The sequence below is a fragment of the Myxocyprinus asiaticus genome, chromosome 8 (genome assembly GCF_019703515.2).
Source record: "Myxocyprinus asiaticus isolate MX2 ecotype Aquarium Trade chromosome 8, UBuf_Myxa_2, whole genome shotgun sequence".
Lineage (NCBI taxonomy): Eukaryota > Metazoa > Chordata > Actinopteri > Cypriniformes > Catostomidae > Myxocyprinus > Myxocyprinus asiaticus.
Window position 1 is genome coordinate 74,795 of NC_059351.1, and position 21,343 is coordinate 96,137.

Genomic DNA, 21,343 nt, shown 5'->3' on the forward strand with positions numbered 1-21,343 from the left:
ATGGCAACATTAAAAAATATGTTCAAACTCCAGCCACATTCTCCCTTTCCACCTGATGCATTTAATGGAAGCATTCAGGCACGAAATGCCTCAAACAACCACAATTCACCATTATTACTCCTTCGACATGTAAAAACTCAAGCCAGCGGCCCGTAACCAAGGAAGAGCATATTTCAAATCAGCAGAAAAATCTGACTATACTGCTGTCATAAATTGTGATTCTTTACCTCATATTACGCTGAAAAATGCAATTTTCCCGGCTTGTACAGCTAATGCACATTTGCGTTCTTGGGTTGATTAACAGGCGATGTCTGTATCTGAAAGGTAATTGGCTCTTTTACCTGTAAGGCGGGACTTCCTTTCTACATCCATTGACCGTTCCAGTTTCTCACATTCATTTTAAGAAGTGGCCCGTCACTGCTAAATAATCTCTGGGTATACTTAGATTTATTTTCTTTAATTCAAGAGAAGGAAGATCTGCACTCTGGAAATGTCTTTAAGAAATATTAGTTCTTCATTGTCTAAAAGCAGCAGCAGGGGAATAAAAACATTTCGGCCCAAGATTTTCTTCAGTGTATGAAGGTTTAATTTGAGTACATTTTTTTGCAGTTTTTTTTTCCTCTTTAATTGTACTGAGATTCATCAGTACAGAGAATTATCATAAATACTCTTGAAGATGGATGCCTTACAATTCATACACATTTGATATTGATATATATTATTTAAATTCATGACAACATAACACAGCACACAAAAAAGATTGCTCTAGGGCCCAATGTGTTGAGTAGCACTGCGAAAGGGCCTGATTGTTTATGTTTGCCTTCTTGTTTTAGTGAAACTTCCAGAAATCCTGGGGAAGATGCACATACCAGAAAAGAACCTGAGGGCACTGGTGAAACACTTCGAGCTTTTCCTGAGGTACAGACCTCTCTAAACATTGCATGCATCTGACCTTAAAGGAATAGTTCACACAAAATTGACAATTTTCTCATCCTTTACTCACACTTATGTCATCTCCAACTGGTATGACTTACTTACTTCAGCGGAACACAAATGAAGATATTTTAATGGACATCTGAAGTCTGTTTGTCCATACAATGCAAGTGAATGGTGACCAAAGATTACAAGATTCATCACCAGTTTAACAGGTTGGGGGGGGATTGCAGGCATCTGTTTCAGGAAAAACATTTTTCATATGTTCATCTTCAAAAAGCAAATCACACTTTTTTTTTTTATATATATATAATGATATGGGGCCAACAGCACTCTTGCTCTTGTCATATTGCTTTAATGTATATGCACACATTATATATCAGTGGTTTTCCACCTTTTTAACTCCAAGGCCCCTCATTGTCCGAAACAATATTCAAAGGTCCCCCATGTAGGCTAACACGAGAGTTCTTTTGGTACTTCTGCTGCAATGATGACACAACTTTATTAATAGAAACTAGGAATGTCAATAGTTGAAATAATCACAATTAATTTTGTGATTTCAGAAGTTTCAAGAACTGTATGATTTTAAATATAAATGGTAATTGAAAGGAGTTATTGAATTAAAGTTATATGGTTTAATATCATGTCAGTTTACTTCATCTTGAAAAAACACAGAATAAGCAGAAAAGTGTAAATACCGACAAAATCATTGGTAAACTGATTATCAGTCAATCCCTAGTCAGTAATCTACGAATAATGGCTGATTTATACTTATGCGTCGAACCTACAGCATATGCTCTGCGTAGTGGCCAACGCATTGATTTGCATTTATAGTTCTGCGTAGGTGTGTCTGCTTCGTTCTGAGAATACACAGCCAAAATGCTAACTATGTTTTATAAATAAATAAAGCAATGTCATTTCTGGTTTCAAAATTGAATTATTGTAGGATAAACAAATTAGCTCAAAGTATTTGAATATGTTGAAATGTTGGTACATATTATTGATTATACATGTTGCCTGCATTGCAGGCTGAAAATAAATGAGGAAATCACTGTATGCTTGCTCTTGAGTCGCTTAATAATACATAAATATGTTGGCATACTTTTGACGTTCCGTGCTGAAAAACAAATCATCAAATTCATTTATAACTATTCGCCTCAATAACACAAAATGAGTGTCGTTTTAAAGACTTTACAATGTATATAGGCAATATAACCAACACTTTCCAGGTGCTTTTTAATTTGCAAATTAGAGGTATTCTGTTTCCATAACTTATGATTACTTACTGTACACATACGGTTAAATCATCATGCCGATTGGAAAGTTTGCGAGTAGAATAGAAAACATTAATTCACTCACATGTCAAATTAATATTAAGTAAAAGCCCTGAGAAAAAATCTTTTATAGTTTATAAGATGTAAATGGGTATCTTTGTTGCGTTTCGCTTGTAACTTCATGAAACACAGGGTGTGATGCTCTACTGTATCTCTGTCGTGCACAATCGTATCAACGGCCATATTCTAGTGATAATTTTCTAGTTTAAATCGCTATGTAGGAAGTCAAACCTCTCAAACAGGCAGCCCGACATTATAAACAGCAGTGAGAGGGGCCTGGGTAGCTCAGTGGAAAAATACGCTGGCTACCACCCCTGGAGTTCGCTAGTTCGAATCCAGGGTGTGCTGAGTGACTCAGCCAGGTCTCCTAAGCAACCAAATTGGCCCGGTTGCTAGGGAGGGTAGAGTCACATGGGGTAACCTCCTCGTGGTCGCTATAATGTGGTTCGCTCTCGGTGGGGTGTGTGGTGAGTTGAGCACGGATGCCGCGGTGGATGGCGTGAAGCCTCCACACGCGCTATGTCTCCGTGGTAACGCGTTCAACAGGCCATGTGATAAGATGCACGGATTGACGGTCTCAGACGCGGAGGCAACTGGGATTCATCCTCCGCCACCCGGACTGAGGCGAATCACTACGCCACCACGGGGACTTAAAAGCACACTGGGAATTGGGCATCCCAAATTGGGAGAAAAAAGGGAAAAATCCAAAAAAAATAAACAGCAGTGAGATGGAACAAAGCAACACTGTGCTTTGCGCCAAAATAAAGTGTTTTTTATTTTTTATTGATTTTTTTATTATTATTATGATTATTATAACTACTACACGTTATCACCCTTACAAAACTGTTTCATGATTTTACAGTAGTCACAGTAACTGTGATATTTTGACCAGAAATTATTTAGTTTCATATTAAATAATGTATTAGGTAGAATCTATACACTTAGGTTAAAACTCATTTTTTAACCACTCCACAGATTTAATATTAGCAAACTATAATTTTGGCAAGTCGGTTAGGACATCTACTTTGTGCATGACACAAGTAATTTATCCAACAATTGTTTACAGACAGATTGTTTCACTTTTAATTGACTATATCACAATTCTAGTGGGTCAGAAGTTTACATACACTAAGTTAACTGTGCCTTTAAATAGCTTGGACAATTCCAGAAAATGATGTCAACCCTTTAGATAATTAGCCAATTAGCTTCTGATAGGAGGTGCACTGAATTGGAGGTGTACCTGTGGATGTATTTTAAGGCCTTTCTTCAAACTCAGTGCTTCTTTGCTTGAAAATCATGGGAAAATCAAAGAAATCAGCCAAGACCTCAGAAAAAAAATTGTGGTCCTCCACAAGTCAAGGAGGCCTACAAACCTGTTTGAATGTTTGAAATTAGGAAATAAACTGGATAATAAATATAATGGGCTCATATTAATAAATATGCCCATCAACTTTTAAAAGGGGGAAGAGAAAACTTCCTGTATCTTTTGTTGTTGATATCCACAACAAACATAATGTCACATGATACATGCATTTATACCTGAAACCATGAACAAAACTATGCAAGATAAAAGAAAATGAGACCCAGCAAAGATTAAATACAGGTTATGTTTTTTACTATGGTGAGTCTCCACTTGATGCCCAATGTAAAATCTGGGTCCCGAAGCAAAACCAGTTGAGAACCACTGTAGGACATACTGAGTGCATGGATACCAATTTTACCCTGGTCGGCCATTTTGAATTATGTCTAAAAGGAACTTTTTCAAACTTGTCCTGGGCTGTTTGTTTGATTCACAAGATATTGAGTAGGGATGCAACGATACCACATTTTCTCTTCCGATACCGGAAATCTCAGTATCGGCCGATCCCAATCACAACCAGTGTTGTTTTTTTGCATAATCAGTTTAGAATATCTTTACATTATTGTGTGGAACAAATTGTGAGTACTCATTAATATGTAAAGAAACACAAACCTCTAAGTACACATTATTTCAATATAAATGTACAGCTTATTAAGAGACACTTTATTATTAACTAGTGTACTGGATAATGTAGCAGCAAAATTAACAGTAATTCCAGTCATCAAGTCTTCAGTAGTTTTTTTTAAATGTTTCAACTTGCATCTGGACATTTAAAGTATTCAGATCTCTTTTTTGTTCAGTTTAGTTGTAAGACATCAGTCCACTTTTCATTCACACAGTTATTTTTTGGAACCCGTTCAACTTAAATGTTGTTATAAATTGTAAACAAATACTAATGATGATAATAATAATAATAAATTATTATTAATATTATTATTATTATTGACTTTTAATTGTAATTTGAAATACAACAGTAATATATCTCAATCGTGCACTTTTTAAACCCTCACACTTTTATTTTGACATTCTGAACTCTCCAGGAAGTCCTGTATGTGTCTGTTTGTAGGCAAGTTCACAGTAGTTTAATTCACTTCTTATTCATATTCTGGTAAAATGCTCCTCCGGTGCCGTTCTAAATGCATATTATAAGTGACCCAAACTATTGAGCATCTACATCTGAGATGTTGTTCATGAGTAGCGCTCAAATATTGTGCACCGCTGTGAAGGCTAAAAATATCCGCGAGTGTGTGTGTGTCAACAGAGCAGCGCCATTCACTAACGCGCTGGCGCTGCGCAAACTATATATTTACTTATTAAACACAGTCTTTTGTGATTCACAGAGCTATCGCACGTCTTCAAGTGGCTTTGAATAAAATGCAAGAGTAATATGAACTGCTTTATTGGTGTTTTTATGGTTCTTTTATGTCATTTTTTGAGCTTGACAGTAACGAACATGACCAACACACAGTATCGGATTTGGATTGGGCTCGTCGGACTGATACACGATCCGCCTAAAAGCTTCAGTATCGGAGCCGATACCGATCCAGGTGTCGGATCGGTGCATCATTAATATTTAGTATACAGTAACATCATCTTCAGACCATCTAAAAAAATAAAGGAATTTTGATTTAAGTTGTTCAGAAGAAATATGCTATTACACTTTTGGGTGTGGCCCATTAAGACTAACTGCCCTGTATCTTGCGTAATACTTTAACTCAAACTGTCTAACACCACCAGCTGTTGCACCGTAAGGCCTAAAATCTAAATTCTCTGACTCCATGGTTCATGTGGAGTCAAATCCACACGACTCAACTAGATTTTCCACCATTTTGAATTTTCTAATACCTACTTTTTCGAACTCCTACTTGGCCATATGTCCGATTTGACTGAAACAGAGCATGTACAGTTGAAGTCAGAAGTTTACATACACCTTAGCCAAATACATTTAAACTCAGTTTTTCACAATTCCTGACATTTAATCATAGAAAACATTCCCTGTCTTAGGTCAGTTAGGATCACTACTTTATTTTAAGAATGTGAAATGTCTGGACTTCACGTGACGCCATGCGAGGATCGGATGTGTGAACGGCGAGCTCTGCACACTTTGCTAGTTTTAATACCTTTTAATGACATAAACCGGTGAGATTCGATATACTCTGTTCCATAACTGTTGTAGGAGGACAGTATGTCAAAGAATTCAAAATCCTCAGGCTCTGGAGACATTAAAAGACACTTATGTGCTTTTACATCAACGGAAGGTCGCTTTTGCACTGATTTTCCTGGCCAAAATGAGAATAGATGCTAAGGATGGCTGTAAAACATTCACATGCCCACAGCAAGCGATGTCCTTCATAAAGTCAATGGAGTGAGTGGGTCATGTTGTGGTGCTCACATTCCAGCCCGAGTGGACCGTCTCACTGAACATTCACTTGACTGTTTGAAGATTCTGCACTCTCTTTGTGTGCTGGTTCCGCCTAGCGGCTGGAGTTTATTTTGTAGCACAAGTAAGTTATTTGCTTGTACTCATGTTGCAGTTGGTGGGCCAGCTCACTGAACATCCGCTTGACAGTTTGAGAAACCTGCATGGTATTTTGTGGAGTATTTCTTGCGAAGTCATTGGAGTAATTAATTTGCTTGGGCTCATGTTGCAGCTGAATGGACCAGCTTACTGAATATTCATTTGACTGTCTGAAGAATCTGTGCGCTCTTTTTGTGCTGGTTCTGCCTAGCGGCTGGAGTTTATTTTATGGAATAATACACCTTTAGGACAGATTTATGGTTGAAGCTACACGCTCTTTGTGTTTATTCTGCCTATTGGCTGAAGTTTGTTTTTATAGATTTTGCTGTATAATTCTGTCTCACAGAATTTGTATAGAATCACCGGACTTGAGTAATCCGACGGCAGTTATCGCAGTTATCGGGAGTTCTCGTAGGCGTACATGGACTGTTTGAGTTTGGAGGGATGGACGGCAGTTGGCGCGGTCGTGTGTGTGGTTAATGTGCACGTTTTTTTTTTCCTGTTTGTTTGGTTCTGGGGAATGTTCGGGATTTGACTCTTGCACTAATTTTGGAATGTAGTCTTTATTGTCTCTCTCCACATGGAATGTGAATGGGTTGGGGCACCCCATAAAAAGAAGGAAGGTTATTTCTCCTCTTAAACATAAGAAATATGATGTAGTGTTTCTTCAAGAAATGCACCTTTCCCCGCAGGAAGTTGAAACATTTGGAAAGATGGGGTGGGCATTTTTTTTATAGTGCTGGCTCAAGTAAGAGCAGGGGAGTCATTACACTGATAAGTAAACATCTACAATTCAAATGTCTCAAACAGAGTAAAGATAAATTAGGAAGAGTCATTATTGTTTTAGCTGAAATTCAGGGACAAAGTCTTATTTTGGCGAACATTTATGCTTTTTTATAGATCTTGAAGGGATGTTGCAAGCCGCTGGCACACCTCATGATATAATACTGGGAGGAGACTTTAATCTTTTGATGGACTCAGTCCTTGATCATAGTGAAGCAGAAGTGTGTAAGCCCCCTAGAGCAGGGGTGTCAAACTCAGTTCCTGGAGGGCCGCAGCCCTGCAGAATTTAGTTCCAGCCCTGCTCCAAAATGCCTTCTTGTAATCTTCAAGCACTCCTGAAGACCTTGATTAGCTGCTTCTGGTGTGTTTAATTAGGGTTGGAGCTAAACTCTGCTGGACTGTGGCCCTCCAGGAACCAAATTTGACACTCCTGTCCTAGAGCAACATTGACATTTCACAAGATGTGTAAAAATCTTGGTCTTACAGATATTTTGAGACTTTTGAACCCATCTGGTAGGGACTATACATTTTATATATCTAAGTCCCTCATTTCATCTGTTGTTGATTGCTCAATTGGAAACATTTTAGTCTCAGATCACACCCTGGTGAGTTTAGAGGTGTTGCCACATATGGAGAAAGGGAAATCATATAGATGATGCTTTAATGTATTCCATTTGCATAATCCTGAATTCCAGCAAATGCTAAAGGCTGAAATCAATGTTTATATGGAGTGGCGGTGGTGGTGTAGTGGACTAAAGCACTGAACTGGTAAGCAAAAGGTTGTTGGTTCAATCCCCACAGCCATCACCATTGTGTCCTTGAGCAAGGCACTTAACTCCAGGTTGCTCCAGGGGGATTGTCCCTGTAATAAAGCGTCTGCCAAATGCATAAATGTAAATGTATATGGAGACCAACTGGTCCTCAGGATCCTCTGTGGGCGTGGCTTGGGAGGCACATAAGGCGGTTCTTAGGGGCTGAATCATACAGTATGCCTCATTCACCAAAAAATCCAAAGCACAAGAACTCGTGGAATTGGAAGGGAATATTAAAAGTGCTGAGGCAGAGCTGAAGCTCCGAATGTCATCTAATGGCCTCAGAGAATTGACACAATTGAAATACATATATAATATTTATAAATATTTACCTCAGCATTGATATTAATAATGCATTTAAATAATTCTATCTTCATCTCTATTGTTCCTTTGTGGAACCATTAGAACTTCCTAAACTAACGACTGAGCAAAAAAAATCTCTTGATTCTGAGATAACCTTGGAGGAACTTGGCGAGGGGGGCCAGATGGCTTTGCCGCTGAAGTTTTTAGATCTTATGCTGCAGAACTGGCTCCACTTTTGCTAGAAGTTTATATGGAATCATTAAAGAATGGAAGGCTTCCGCCAACCATGACACAAGCCCGGATCAGTCTGATTCTTAAAAAGGACAAAGACCCAAGTGAGTGTAAGAGTTACCATGCAATTTCCCTGATCCAGCTAGATGTTAAAATATTGTCAAAAATTTTGGCTAACCGTAAAGTTATGACATCTCTTATACATATAGATCAGGTGGGGTTTATTCGGGGCTAGGGCTCTTCTGATAACATTAGGCGTTTCATCAATATCATGTTGTCAGTGGTGAATGATCAAGCTCCGGTCGCTGCCATCTTACTTGACGCTGAAAAGGTGTCTGAAATGGTAGAATGGGATTATCTTTTTACGATTTTGGAAATAAACCGGTTCGGGAATACTTTTATTGGATGGATTAAGTTACTTTATAGACACCCTGTAGTGGCGGTACAAACAAATGGATTAATTTCAGATTATTTTACTCTGGATAGGGGCACCCTTCAGAGTTGCCCTCTTTCCCCAGTATTGTTCTGTCTTGCCCTGGAACCATTAGCAGCCACGATTAGAAAGAAAGATGATTTTCCAGGGGTGGTGGCAGGAGGTATGCAGCGCATAAGCTTTTGCTTTACTCAGATGATATTTTATTATTCGTCTCCGACCCTACTAGATCTGTGCCTTTTCTCCACAGAATTATTAATTCCTTTTCTAAGTTCTCAGAGTTAATTGGTCTAAATCCGAAGCTTTGGCTCTGACAGCGTACTGCCCAGTGATGGCTTTTCAGCCGGGCGCCTTCCAGTGGCCCAAACAGGGCATTAATTATTTGGGCATTTTATTCCCAGCAAATTTGTTTGATTTAGTTAGTTAATTTTGACCCTTTAATAAAAAGGTTTTCGAGCGATGTGGGCAGGTGGGCTTCATTACATTTATCCATGATTGGGAAGGTTAACGTTATTAAAATGAATTGTGTTACCTGCTACAGTCTCTCCCTGTAGATGTCCTCCTCTCTTATTTCAAGCAATTTGATAGCATAGTGAAGTCCTTCATTTGGAATGGTAAACGTCCCAGATTACATTTCAACAAGTTACATAGGCCGATTGACAAAGGTGGGCTAGGCCTACCCAAGATTTTGTTTTATTATCATGCATTCCGTCTCAGACATTTGGCTCATTGGTCGCTTCCACCTGAGAGAGCCCCTCCCTGGTTTTTTATTGAACAGGAAGTTCTTGCCTCTATTTCGTCATTGCAAAGCCTTTCAATTAAACTAATCTGAGAAGTTAAGTTACACCCCATTATCTCGCATGTGCACTCAATATTGATAAAAGTGTCCAGAGTGTTTAATTTGGACATTTATTTAAATGTTGCCTCGAGCATATGGATGAACCCAAAATTATGTATTAATAAGTCCCCTTTCTGCTGGTCAGAGTGGATTGTGAGGGGGGTTAATACACTCGGTGACCTATATGAAAGTGGAGTGCTGAGATCCTTTGAAAATATGGTTCAACATTTTAGGATTCCCATATCTCAGTTCTTTAGGTATTTACAGCTGCGCCACCTGCTCTGTACTATTTTTGGGAGTAGCGTACACCCCCCTCTAAAACAAAAGATACTCTGGGAGAGGTGATTACTGCTTTTGGAAAAGGTCATGAGGCATCAGTGTATTACTCCCTGCTAATTCAGAGTCTGGGGGACGGAGCTTTAACTTCTATCAAGAGATTATGGGAAAAAGATTTAAACTTGGTATTGGAGGAGGGAGTGTGGGCTAGGATTCTAAAAAAATATCTAGTCAAACGTCAAGTCTACATCTAGAAATGCAAGGGTGCATCTGATGCAATTTAAGATTTTACATAGATTCTGTTGGACCTCCTCTAGATTGTATAGGCTTGGTCTTAAAGACACACCCACCTGCTGGCGATGCCAATCAGAAGATGGGGACACAACCCATGTTTTTTGGTGGTGTGTTAAGATCCAAGAATTTTGTTTGAGGGTCCAGGGTTTTATGTGTGTAACACGTATTGAACACTCAATTTTTATTTTGCCCCAGACTCTGTATCTTAGGCGATGGGGTGGTCATTACTATAGGGGATGGATATATAAAAAGTTGGGTCCTAGCTGGAGTTATGATCGGCAGACGGATCATTCTTAAGGGTTGGAAGTCGGCTGGAGTGGTACACAGAGATGGGCGGGGTGGCGACATTTAAGGTGGTAATATATAGAAGGCTGGGAAAATGGGATTTGTTTAATAGGGAGTGGGGTAGATATTTGGCCTTTTTGGAGGTTCTCGGGGAGGGGCAGTGGAGAGGGATTTGTAGTTTTAAATTTGCATTCTTAAGTATACGTTTTTTTTATGTTCTAAATAATTATGACCACTAGAGTACGTGTTTGTGTCGGGTGGGGGGAATGTTCATGGGAAGGGGCTTAATTTATATAATCTGATTCCGTATTTTCTGTTATATTTATTTAATTTGTGAATGGGATCAATAAAAATTGTTAATAAAATAAAAAATAATAAAAAAAAAGAATGTGAAATGTAATAATAGTAGAGATAATGATTTATTTCAGCTTTATTTCTTTCATCACATTCCCAGTGGGTCAGAAGTTTATATACACTTTGTTAGTATTTGTTAGCATTGCCTTTAAATTGTTTAACTTGGGTCAAATGTTTTGGGTATCCTTCCATAAGCTTCTCACAATAAGTTGCTAGAATTTTGGCTCATTCCTCCAGACAGAACTGGTGTAACTGAGTCAGGTTTGTTGGCCTCCTTACTCGCACACGCTTTTTCAGTTCTGCCCACAAATTTTCTATCGGATTGAATCAGGGCTTTGTGATGGTATGCTTGGGGTCATTGTCCATTTGGAAGATCCATTTGCGACCGAGCTTTAACTTCCTGGTTGATGTCTTGAGATGTTGCTTCAGTATATCCACATAACTTTCCTTCCTCATGATGCCATCTATTTTGTGAAGTGCACCAGTCCCTCCTGCAGCAAAGCACCCCCACAACATGATGCTGCCACCCCCATGCTTCACGGTTGGGATGGTGTTCTTCGGCTTGCAAGCCTCACCATTTTTCCTCCAATCATAACAATGGTCATTATGGCCAAACAGTTCAATTTTTGTTTCATCAGACCAGAGGACATTTCTCCAAAAGTAAGATCTTTGTCCCCATGTGCACTTGCAAACTGTAGTCTGGCTTTTTTATGGTGGTTTTGGAGCAGTGGTTTCTTCCTTGCGGAAGCAGCCTTTCAGGTTATGTTGATATAGGACTCGTTTTACTGTGGATATAGATACTTGTCTGCCTGTTTCCTCCAGCATCTTCACAAGGTCCTTTGCTGTTGTTCTGGGATTGATTTGCACTTTTCACACCAAACTACGTTCATCTCTAGGAGACAGAATGCGTCTCCTTCCTGAGCGGTATGATGGCTGCGTGGTCTCTTGGTGTTTATACTTGTGTACTATTGTTCGTATAGATGAACGTGGTATCTTCAGGCATTTAGAAATTGCTCCCAAGGATGAACCAGACTTGTGGTGGTCCACAAATTTTTTTTCTGAGGTCTTGGCTGATTTTAATTTTCCCATGATGTCAAGAAAAGAGGCACTGAGTTTGAAGGTAGGCCTTAAAATACATTCACAGGTACAATTCAGGATACCTCCTGTATGAAGCTAATTGTCTAAAGGCTTGACATCATTTTCTGGAATTTTCCAAGCTGCTTAAAGACACTAACTTTGTTTATATAAACTTCTGACCCACTGGAATTGTGATATAGTCAATTAAAAGTGAAACAATCTGTCTGTAAACAATTGTTGGAAAAATTACTCATGTCATGCACAAAGTAGATGTTCTTAACGACTTGCCAAAACTATAGTTTGCTAATATTAAATCTATGGAGTGGTTAAAAAATGAGTTTTAATGACTTCAACCTAAGTGTATGTAAACTTCTGACTTAAACTGTATTATCTAGGGACACTGAAAACAAAAAGTTATTAAAAGCTTTTTGATAAACCAAACCGTTCTTATATAACTAGGGACTACAGTTGAAAATTAGCTGTAAAAGCTAAACTGGCGCATATACTGAAATGTTAATTGATGTGCACTGTCCCTGTAAATCTAAATTGAATAAATAAATAGATAAATAAATAATGCTTTAACGAATTTGAATACGAGCACGCCAAAGTGAAAGTGAGGCTGTATCTTCGCAATGGATTAGCGTATTAAAACTAAACTGGGTATACACAGATCAGCCACAACATTAAAAGCACATGCCTAATATTATGTAGGTCCTCCTCATGCCGCCAAAACAGCACCAACCAGCATCTCAGAATAGCATTCAGAGATGATATTCTTCTCACCACAGTTGTACAGAGTGGTTATCTGAGTTACCGTAGACTTTATCAGTTTGAACCAGTCTGGCCATTCTCTGCTGACCTCTCTCATCAACAAGACATTTCCATCCACAGAACTGCCGCTCACTGGATGTTTTTTGTTTTTGGCACCATTCTGAGTAAATTCACAACAGTCTCTAGAATTTACTCAGAATGGTGCCAAAAACAAAAAACATCCAGTGAGGGGCAGTTCTGTGGACGGAAACGTCTTGTTGATGAGAGAGGTCAACAGAGAATGGCCAGACTGGTTCAAACTGACAGCGCTCTGTACAATTGAGGTGAGAAGGATATCATCTCTGAATGCTATTCTGAGATGCAGGTTGGCGCTCTTTTGGCGGCACGAGGGGGACCTACACAATATTAATAATTAATAATAATTTCTTACATTTTATATAGCACTTTTCTAGGCACTCAAAGTGCTTTTATATAGTATAGGGGGAATCTCCACCACCAGTGTGCAGCATCCACCTGGATGATGCGACGGCAGCCATTGTGCGCCAGAATGCCCACCACACACCAGCTATTGGTGGAGAGGAGAGTAGAGTGATGTAGCCAATTCAGGGATGGGGATTATTAAGAGGCCATGATAGATAAGGGCCATTGGGGGGAATTTTGGCCAGGACACCGGGGTTATACCCCTACTCTTTACAAGAAGTGCCTGGGATTTTTAATGACCACAGAGAGTAAGGATCTCGTTTTACGAGACGGTGCTTTTTTATAGTGTCCCCATCATTACACTGGGGCATTAGGACCCACACAGACCGCAGGGTGAGCACCCCCTTTTGGCTTCCTTAATACAACTTCCAGCAGCAACATTTGTTTTCCCCAGGAGTTCTCCCATCCAGGAACTGGCCAGACTCAACCCTGCTTAGCTTTAGTGGGCAGCCAGGCGAGAGCTGCACTGCAGGGTGATATGACTGCTAACAGTATTAGGCAGGTGGTTTTAATGTTGTGGCTGATCAGTGTATGTAATAGCCTTCATGACTTGATGGTACCTGCACATTTTAGCACAGCACCACCTAGTGGTCAAGATATGAAAAAATGGCTGTTTCTGCTTGTAACTTCCAGAGACTGGTCTCTTCAGATTCCTTGGGGCACACAGAGTTGAGTGATATCCAATTTTGCTATGTTGGCTATATTGGGCGTCAGCTAATTTGAATTTAGTTGTAAAATGCAATATTTTACAAACACATTGGCATATCGTTAAGAAACTTAGTATGCATTATCAGCGCCATGCCATTTGGGTACCTACAAAGATTGGGGCCAGTGCCACCTTGTAGTCAAAAGAGATAGAGAACTTTTTACAAATGCTTTTAACGTTTGATCCCTTTAGATTCTTTGGGTCATGCTGAGTATGATGATACCCAATTAGCCATGGAACTCCACACTTCCTATACTTCCAGCACCACCTAGTGGTGCAGAAATCTGAAAAAAAAAAAAAAAAAAAATTGTGTGTGTGTATGTATGTGTGTGTGTGTGTGTGTGTATATATATATATATATATATATATATATATATATATATATATATATATATATATATTATAATTTTTTTTTATTTTTATTTTTTATGAGAACTTTTAAATACTTAAGGCTAAAATCATGTTACCAATACCAAACTTTGTATTTGACCTCATGATCAAGTCCTGAGATTCCATGTGAAGTTTCAGCATGCCACCACTTAGTGGTCAAAAGTTATAAAAAAAAAAAATAAAAAAAAAGGTGTAAATCTACAAATAACCTTCAAGCTGCTTAATTTAAAATGATGATTTTGGTCTCATTGGATTATTTGGATATGCTTGCTTAGCTGCTTAAGGCCTAACTAACCTATCTCCTGAACTGTATTTCACAGACGAAAATGAAAAAGAAAAGAATCTGTGGACAGCCTAGATCAATAATTATTACCCCCCCCCCCCCCCCCCAGGTGGCACTATAACAGCCAGGAATGTTAAAAAAAGGCCATGACTCTGTGGTCCTCAACCTGTTGCTTCTGAAAATGGTGGTATTTTATCTCTATTTTAGGTTCTATAGTCATTTATATCTTTAATGAAATGCACTTAAAGGACCTTGAATGCTTGAGCCCTGTTAATTGCTGCTTGCAGCTATATTTTAATTTATATAAACTCGTCTCTACTTTAAGTCAATTGATTTCTCACGTTTTGTTTCCATCTTAGGTTTTTGGCAGAGTTTCATGAGGACTTCTTTCCAGAATCTGTTTATGTGTCTGCAACTGAAGCACATTACAACATGAAGCAGCCACGTTGAGTCTACTAAGAGCCCCTAATGGAGAGAAATTTTGCTGAGCTGTGCCCCTCCAAAGTTTTGCTTCTGTGCCTTTTCTTTTTGCCTGTGGATCCTGTTCGTTTCTTTGGACCATTTCCACCTGTCCATTTCTAACTTAACCTGTTTACCTTTCTGAGAACTTGCATTACAGTGTTGTACAATTTGCAAAGGTTTTTTTATTATTGTTATTATTATGCTTATTTCTTAAAGCATTTTTGATTTAGTGTTGAAACAATGGACGTCCATTTCTTATTTTTTGGCTATTCGATAGGATACAGGGAAGACCCCATTACTTCAAGCTTGTGCTTCTCTTTTTTTCTTCTATAAAAGAAAATCGGACTGTTTTTGTCCTCGCCTTCCCCATTCTGCAGCAGCCTTCTCTTTTCCTTCTATATGTGCTTAAGCAACTGTGCAAGAGACTTTTATTACAAGTTTGTTCCTGCTACATAGAATTATTGTGGTTTCATTATTTTTTTTAATTTGATTTGTAATTTCCTGTGTATAAAGCCCTCAATATTAATAGATTTAATTTCTTTTTTAATCATGAGAAAATAGGAAAGGGCTGGCATGTACATTATTCCCATTTCTTTCTGTAACTGTATATTTGTTTCTTATTTGTGTTCACCTTTTTATTCTGTCTTAAGGCATGCACAAAAGAACTGCTGTTGAAAATAATGTAGACATGTCTTTATTATTTGTAAATTATCAATGATCTTTAAAGTGTGTCATTATGGTGACACTTAAACTTTAAAGGGACTGTAAGCAATTTCAGACATATTTCTAACTTCAGCCACACAACTTTTCTTCAAACTCCTATCCTCCAAAGGCATGTCAGCAAACCTGAACACACCAAGGTGGTATAATTAGACCCATCTCATCAGGTACTGTAGTTTTAAGGAAAATGCTGATCTGTGACTGACTTGCATGGGGATTGAATAAAGTAAAAATAGATATGCATTGAAATTCTCCAAAATCCCAGCGACGTCTTTTTCAAATAAGGGACTCAAAGTACAGTCATTATTGTGAAGCAGATTAAAGGTAAACAAAGGTTTGTTGACATTTTGAGTTTTTTTTTTACATTTCTCTCATCATTTACTCACCCTCATGCCATCCCAGATGTGTATGACTTTCTTTCTTCTGCAGAACACAAATGAAGATTTTTAGAAGAATATTTCAGCTCTGTAGGTCCATACAATGGAAGTGAATGGTGACCAGAACTTTGAAGCTCCAAAATAGCACATAAATGCAGCATAGATGTAATCCATAAGACTCCAGTGGTTTAATCCATGTCTTCAGAAGAAATATGATTGGTGTGGGTGAGAAACAAATCAGTCATTTTTTTTACTGTAAATCTACACTTTCAGCCACTTACTGTTTGGGGATGGTCAAAGAGAGAGATTTATAGTAATAAAAAAAGGAACTTAAATATTGATCTGTTTCTCACCCACACCTATCATATCACTTCTGAAGACATGGATTAATCCACTGGAGTCTTATGGGTTACTTTTATTCTGCCTTTATGTGTTTTTTGGAGCTTCAAAGTTCTGATCACCATTCACTTGCATTGTATGGACCTACAGAGCTGAAATATTCTTCTAAAAATCTTCATTTGTGTTCTGCAGAAGAAAGAAAGTCATTCACATTCATGAGAGAATTTGTATTTTTCCCTTTAATTCACAAGCATTCTGTCAGTGCAAGTCTGTGGGGTTTTTCCAGTGTTTTGATTGCCCGCTCTGTGAATATTGTAAGTACAATCTGTTTGAAAATTCATGGCAACCTTAATCAAAACAGTCTGAAGGTCTGTCCCAAATTTAGTTGCTGTATCTGAAAAGCTTTAGCAGTTATTAGTCAGAAACTTTTAAAGCCTTCACATTGCACGTGTGAGCGGTGAGGTTTAATGTCCCAGAAGCGTCCCAAATGCAGCAGTGAGGGAATGGTTTTGGTTTTGTACTCCATGGCTCTGGGTGCAGAGACTATAAAAAAAAGACACATGTAAATGAAAAATGTTTTAACGATTTACACTACACTACATTTTATAGGTTTGCATACAAACCAAGGACTAAAAAGGTTCAAGGGAAGAAAACAAAAACTGAAAACGAATTGAATTTTAGCAGAACGTAACTGAAAAACAGAACAAAGTGATTTCCAGTTGTTTTGGAGTGAAGTTATTTTGAAATGCTTGTAACCGGTTAATTTCATTCTGATTATTTTCATGAAACTAAAGGCCAAAGGTTTATCAGTAAATGTCTGGAACTACATCACTTCCTGTTGCCGAAACAATTAAACGTGATACCTGAAGGAAACTGCTGCTTCACACATGCGCCTTGTGGATGAAGCATTCTGTGAATAAAAACCTTTTTAACAACTATGTATAATTATTACATATACATGCACGGCTAATCCAGATACAAGGAAACATTATTAGAGGTAAAAAGTTCATTTCTCAGTTGATTCTTCACTGAATAATTGTAAGATATGATCCATTAATACAGATTTGATGCTGTTGGGTTTTGACTTGGAAGCAGATCTGTAATTAAAATTATACTTAACTGTTATAATTGTAATTACCTGTATGCATGTTATGATTTCTATGCTGATAAATGCACCACACAGGAAAACAATGATTTGCTAATCTTTGCTTTTGTTGAGACAAGTGACTTATTTTGGGTTTGTTTGGTTTTTTAGTCCAGGTTGCTTGTTTCTCTTGTGAGATTTGCAACAATTGGTATTTCAGGCACCCCTTAGTGCAGAGTACTGTCATCTTTAAAATGACCTGTTCTTTTATTTTGTTCTAATCGGTAACCATTTGGAAAGGAGGCTGCAGAACTCAGAACATACAGAAATGAAGAACATTTTGTTTTTAGTCACTGTTATATAGTGTTAACCTGTAATTATTATACTTTCCATGACCTCATATTAATTGAAATACTAGTTTATATACATTTTTGAGTGCTTAATACGGTTACGTTCACACACAGTTTGGTTATTTTTGAGAGTGACTGTTACAGCCCCCTTCCGAAGTCTAGGGGTAAGGGAAGGTGGGTAACAAAAATATTGGAGAGAGCGCGGGAGGTCTCCAGGTCCCAGTACCACAACAAATCACGTCAACACGAGTTTAACAAGGAAAACAAATATAATTTGTATTAAATAACAGTGGGATAAACATAATCATAGGCTTCAGGAGGGGAAACGGCCAAAACAACTAACAAAAGACAGCCTTCATAGGAGGGTTTAGACACAACTTGCCTAAAGTCAAAAGAAAACAAAATTAACAACAATAAACTTCTCTATCTCCCTCTCTGTATAGAAACAGGAGAAAATCAGGGTACTCTCAAAATAAATGGCATCCCCCTTCCTACAGAATATCCCACAAGATGATAACTTAAAGCTCTCAGAAAAAGGGCCTGGCTAATTAAGCCAACACTCTTAGCCATTTGTGTTACACAACAACAAACTGTATAGCACTGCGACAATTATTTTACAACAATAATTATTCAATATGGCACACACAACCGCTGGTACCAAGAGAAAGGACAGGTCTGTGTGGAGGAAATATCCTCAGTATCTCTCTCTCATGTGGGCCTTTTGTACATCACCACTCCTCTGTGGAGCCAGTCACAGCTGGCACACATGAACCTGCTAAAGGGATAGGGGAGTGGCAACAAGGAAAGGCACATGGAAACACACAGCACACCTCAACAATACATTTATAGGTCATCAGCACAGTAACACAAAATATATGTCCCAGGGGACGTAACAGTGACAACCGTATTCTATAACCGAACTGACACTGGCAAATTTTTATGTCTCACAACCGCATTTTCGGCAAACCTGTGCTGTGTGAACGGAACAGTACTGGACAACTAGTTGTTAGTTATGTCATGTACAGTGAGAGCCATGTTGCACTGTGGGTATAAAGATGGCCACTGCACTTTGCCATTCCAAGGGTATGCACTGCTTCTTCCAGGCAACTCTCAATAGTCTCCATACCAATTTAAGAACTGTCGTGCACCTCTTAAGCCTATACGGTATCCCATTCCAGTCTGGGGCTGAAGTTGCCCTGGCTTTTTCCACCACTGCTTAATCTCATTCAATTTGGGTGGAGCTACATCAAATCCCACTAATGGATCTGCCAGCCGTGGGCAGGGTTGTGGAGTAACGGAATACATGTAACAGGATTACTTATTTAAAATACAAAATATAAGTAACTGTATTCCACTACAGTTACAGTTTAAATCATTGGTAATTAGAATACAGTTACATTCAAAAAGTATTTTGATTACTGAAGGGATTACTTTGCATTTTATTGTCATTTGTTTCATTTAATATTTAGTCCTTTCAGATGGAAAACATTTATACATATAAATGATGCAATCCAAAGTGCATTTGAACAGCGGTGAAACACTTTCTTATGATGTGTTACATTCATACGAGCAGACAGAGAAGTAAGTTTGAAGTAAGTTTGGAGCAGAAGAAATAGAAATAAACCTTGTGTAAATTGTCAGCTTTATGCTAAGCTAAAATGCTATTTCTGGCCATTTTACATGCACATGTTACCAGACACGATCATATATTTATATCTAGAAAATTCACGTTGGATCATCATTTCTTTTTTTCTAGTAAGATCTTTGATATTGGGGCAAAAATCATGTTCTTGATAATAATTTTTGTATTGTTTTCCTGTAAAAATATCTAAAAATCCTTAAAACAGGATCATTTTGATTTATCTTGTTTTAGAAACAACACTGCATAAGATATTTCTGTTTTTCAGAGAATGTATTTTTAACATGTGTATTTTGTCTTACTGTACTGGCAGAGTTTTTATAGTCAAAACAAGTGAAAATATCTACCAGTGCTGAAGAAGTAATCCAAAGTATTTAGATTACATTACTGACCTTGAGTAATCTAACGGAATACGTTACAAATTACATTTTACAGCATGTATTCTGTAATCTGTAGTGGAATACATTTCAAAAGTAACCCTCCCAACGCTGGCTGTGGGACATATCCGGGTGTGCTAAGCGGGCTGTTTCTGGGGATCCCCAAGCTGCTGTTTTAAGTGGTCTTCTAGTTCATGCTTTGCCATCACTAGTTTTTCACTCTAACCCAAACCCACAATATCTTCAGGCCCTCCTTCTCATGCTCCTCTCTTCTACTCCATGCCTTGCAGAGCCGCTCTTTCACCAGCTGCAGTATTTCCTTCTCTCTCACTGGGGCCACACTGTCTTCCAGTCTCCCCTGGACTTCAACTGGCCTATTCACTGTAGTCACTGGTCTCCCAGAATACGGATCAAATGCACAGCTGTCTAAGCCTGCTGTCGCACCTCCACCAGTGCCCTTCAGTCATCCAGATTATAAATAAACGATAAACACAAATAAAGTCTAATTCCCTGTAAATAGGGTTGCGTCTACACCAATCATGTGTCCATGGAAGGGGTGCCTGTACACAAAATTAAATGTTTAGTCGCAATAAAACGTACAAACCTGTATGTCTTCTTTATCTGAAATTGGTCTATATGTAACGTCTGTACATGTTATGCCTAAAGAAATTTTTGTCTCTCTGGCCTTCCATACAGCAGCACTTTGCAATCACAATGTATGCGATTCGCTCTGAGACCGCTGACACAGTGGTGTCATGGAGATCGCCTACTTCGAGCATCGCGGTCGTCACGCAACATTTATGAGCCAGATGTACAGTTTTGATTAAGGTTGATATAATATGCACTTCATATGAAGATATATGAGCACTTCACAGGAAGAAATCACTGGATTTATGCAAGTTTTGTGAGATGAATTAAATCTTTGAAAGATTCAGTCGTATCTGTCAAAGAGTCATGAAACACTAAACTACATTTTCTGTGTGTTACCAGATATGTACATTACACATGATAGAAGACAAAGCAGCCATTTATTTTCATTCTAATAGGAAAAGGGGTAGCTCAGCGGGTAAAGATGCTGACTATCACACCTGGAGTTGTGAGTTAAAATCCCAGGGTGTGCTGAGTGACTCCAGCCAGGACTCCTAAGCAACCAAATTGGTTACTAGTGAGGGTAGAGTCACATGGGGTAACCTCCTCATGGTCACTATAATGTGGTTCTCACTCTTGGTGGGGCTCGTGGTGAGTTGTGTGTGGATGCCACGGAGAACAGCATGAAGCCTCCACATGTGTTATGTCTCTATGGTAATGCACTCAACAAGTCACGTGATAAGATGCATGGATTGACAGTCTCTGATGCAGAGGCAACTGAGATTCATCCTCTGCCACCTGAATTGAGGTGAGTCACTATGCCACCATCAGGACAAGAAAAGGGGAGAGAAAAAATTCTAATAGGAAAGTGGTTAATTTAGGGATATTTTGCGCTATTTTCGTATTCCGGGTTCAAAATCAACATCAAGCCAGTGTCACAGGATGT

The 21,343-nt window shown here is 38.5% G+C and overlaps 1 protein-coding gene across 1 annotated transcript in view; it reads left to right on the forward strand.

The window, feature by feature from the left end:
- Positions 1–15,980, forward strand: part of LOC127445169 (male-specific lethal 3 homolog) — a 52,359-nt gene extending 36,379 nt beyond the window's left edge. Inside the window, exons 12-13 of the mRNA XM_051705039.1 lie at positions 834–918; positions 14,821–15,980. Coding sequence (XP_051560999.1) covers positions 834–918; positions 14,821–14,911 — 176 coding nt within the window. The 3' untranslated portion in view covers positions 14,912–15,980. The remainder of the gene's footprint in view (positions 1–833; positions 919–14,820) is intronic.
- The last annotated feature ends 5,363 nt before the right edge of the window (positions 15,981–21,343 follow it).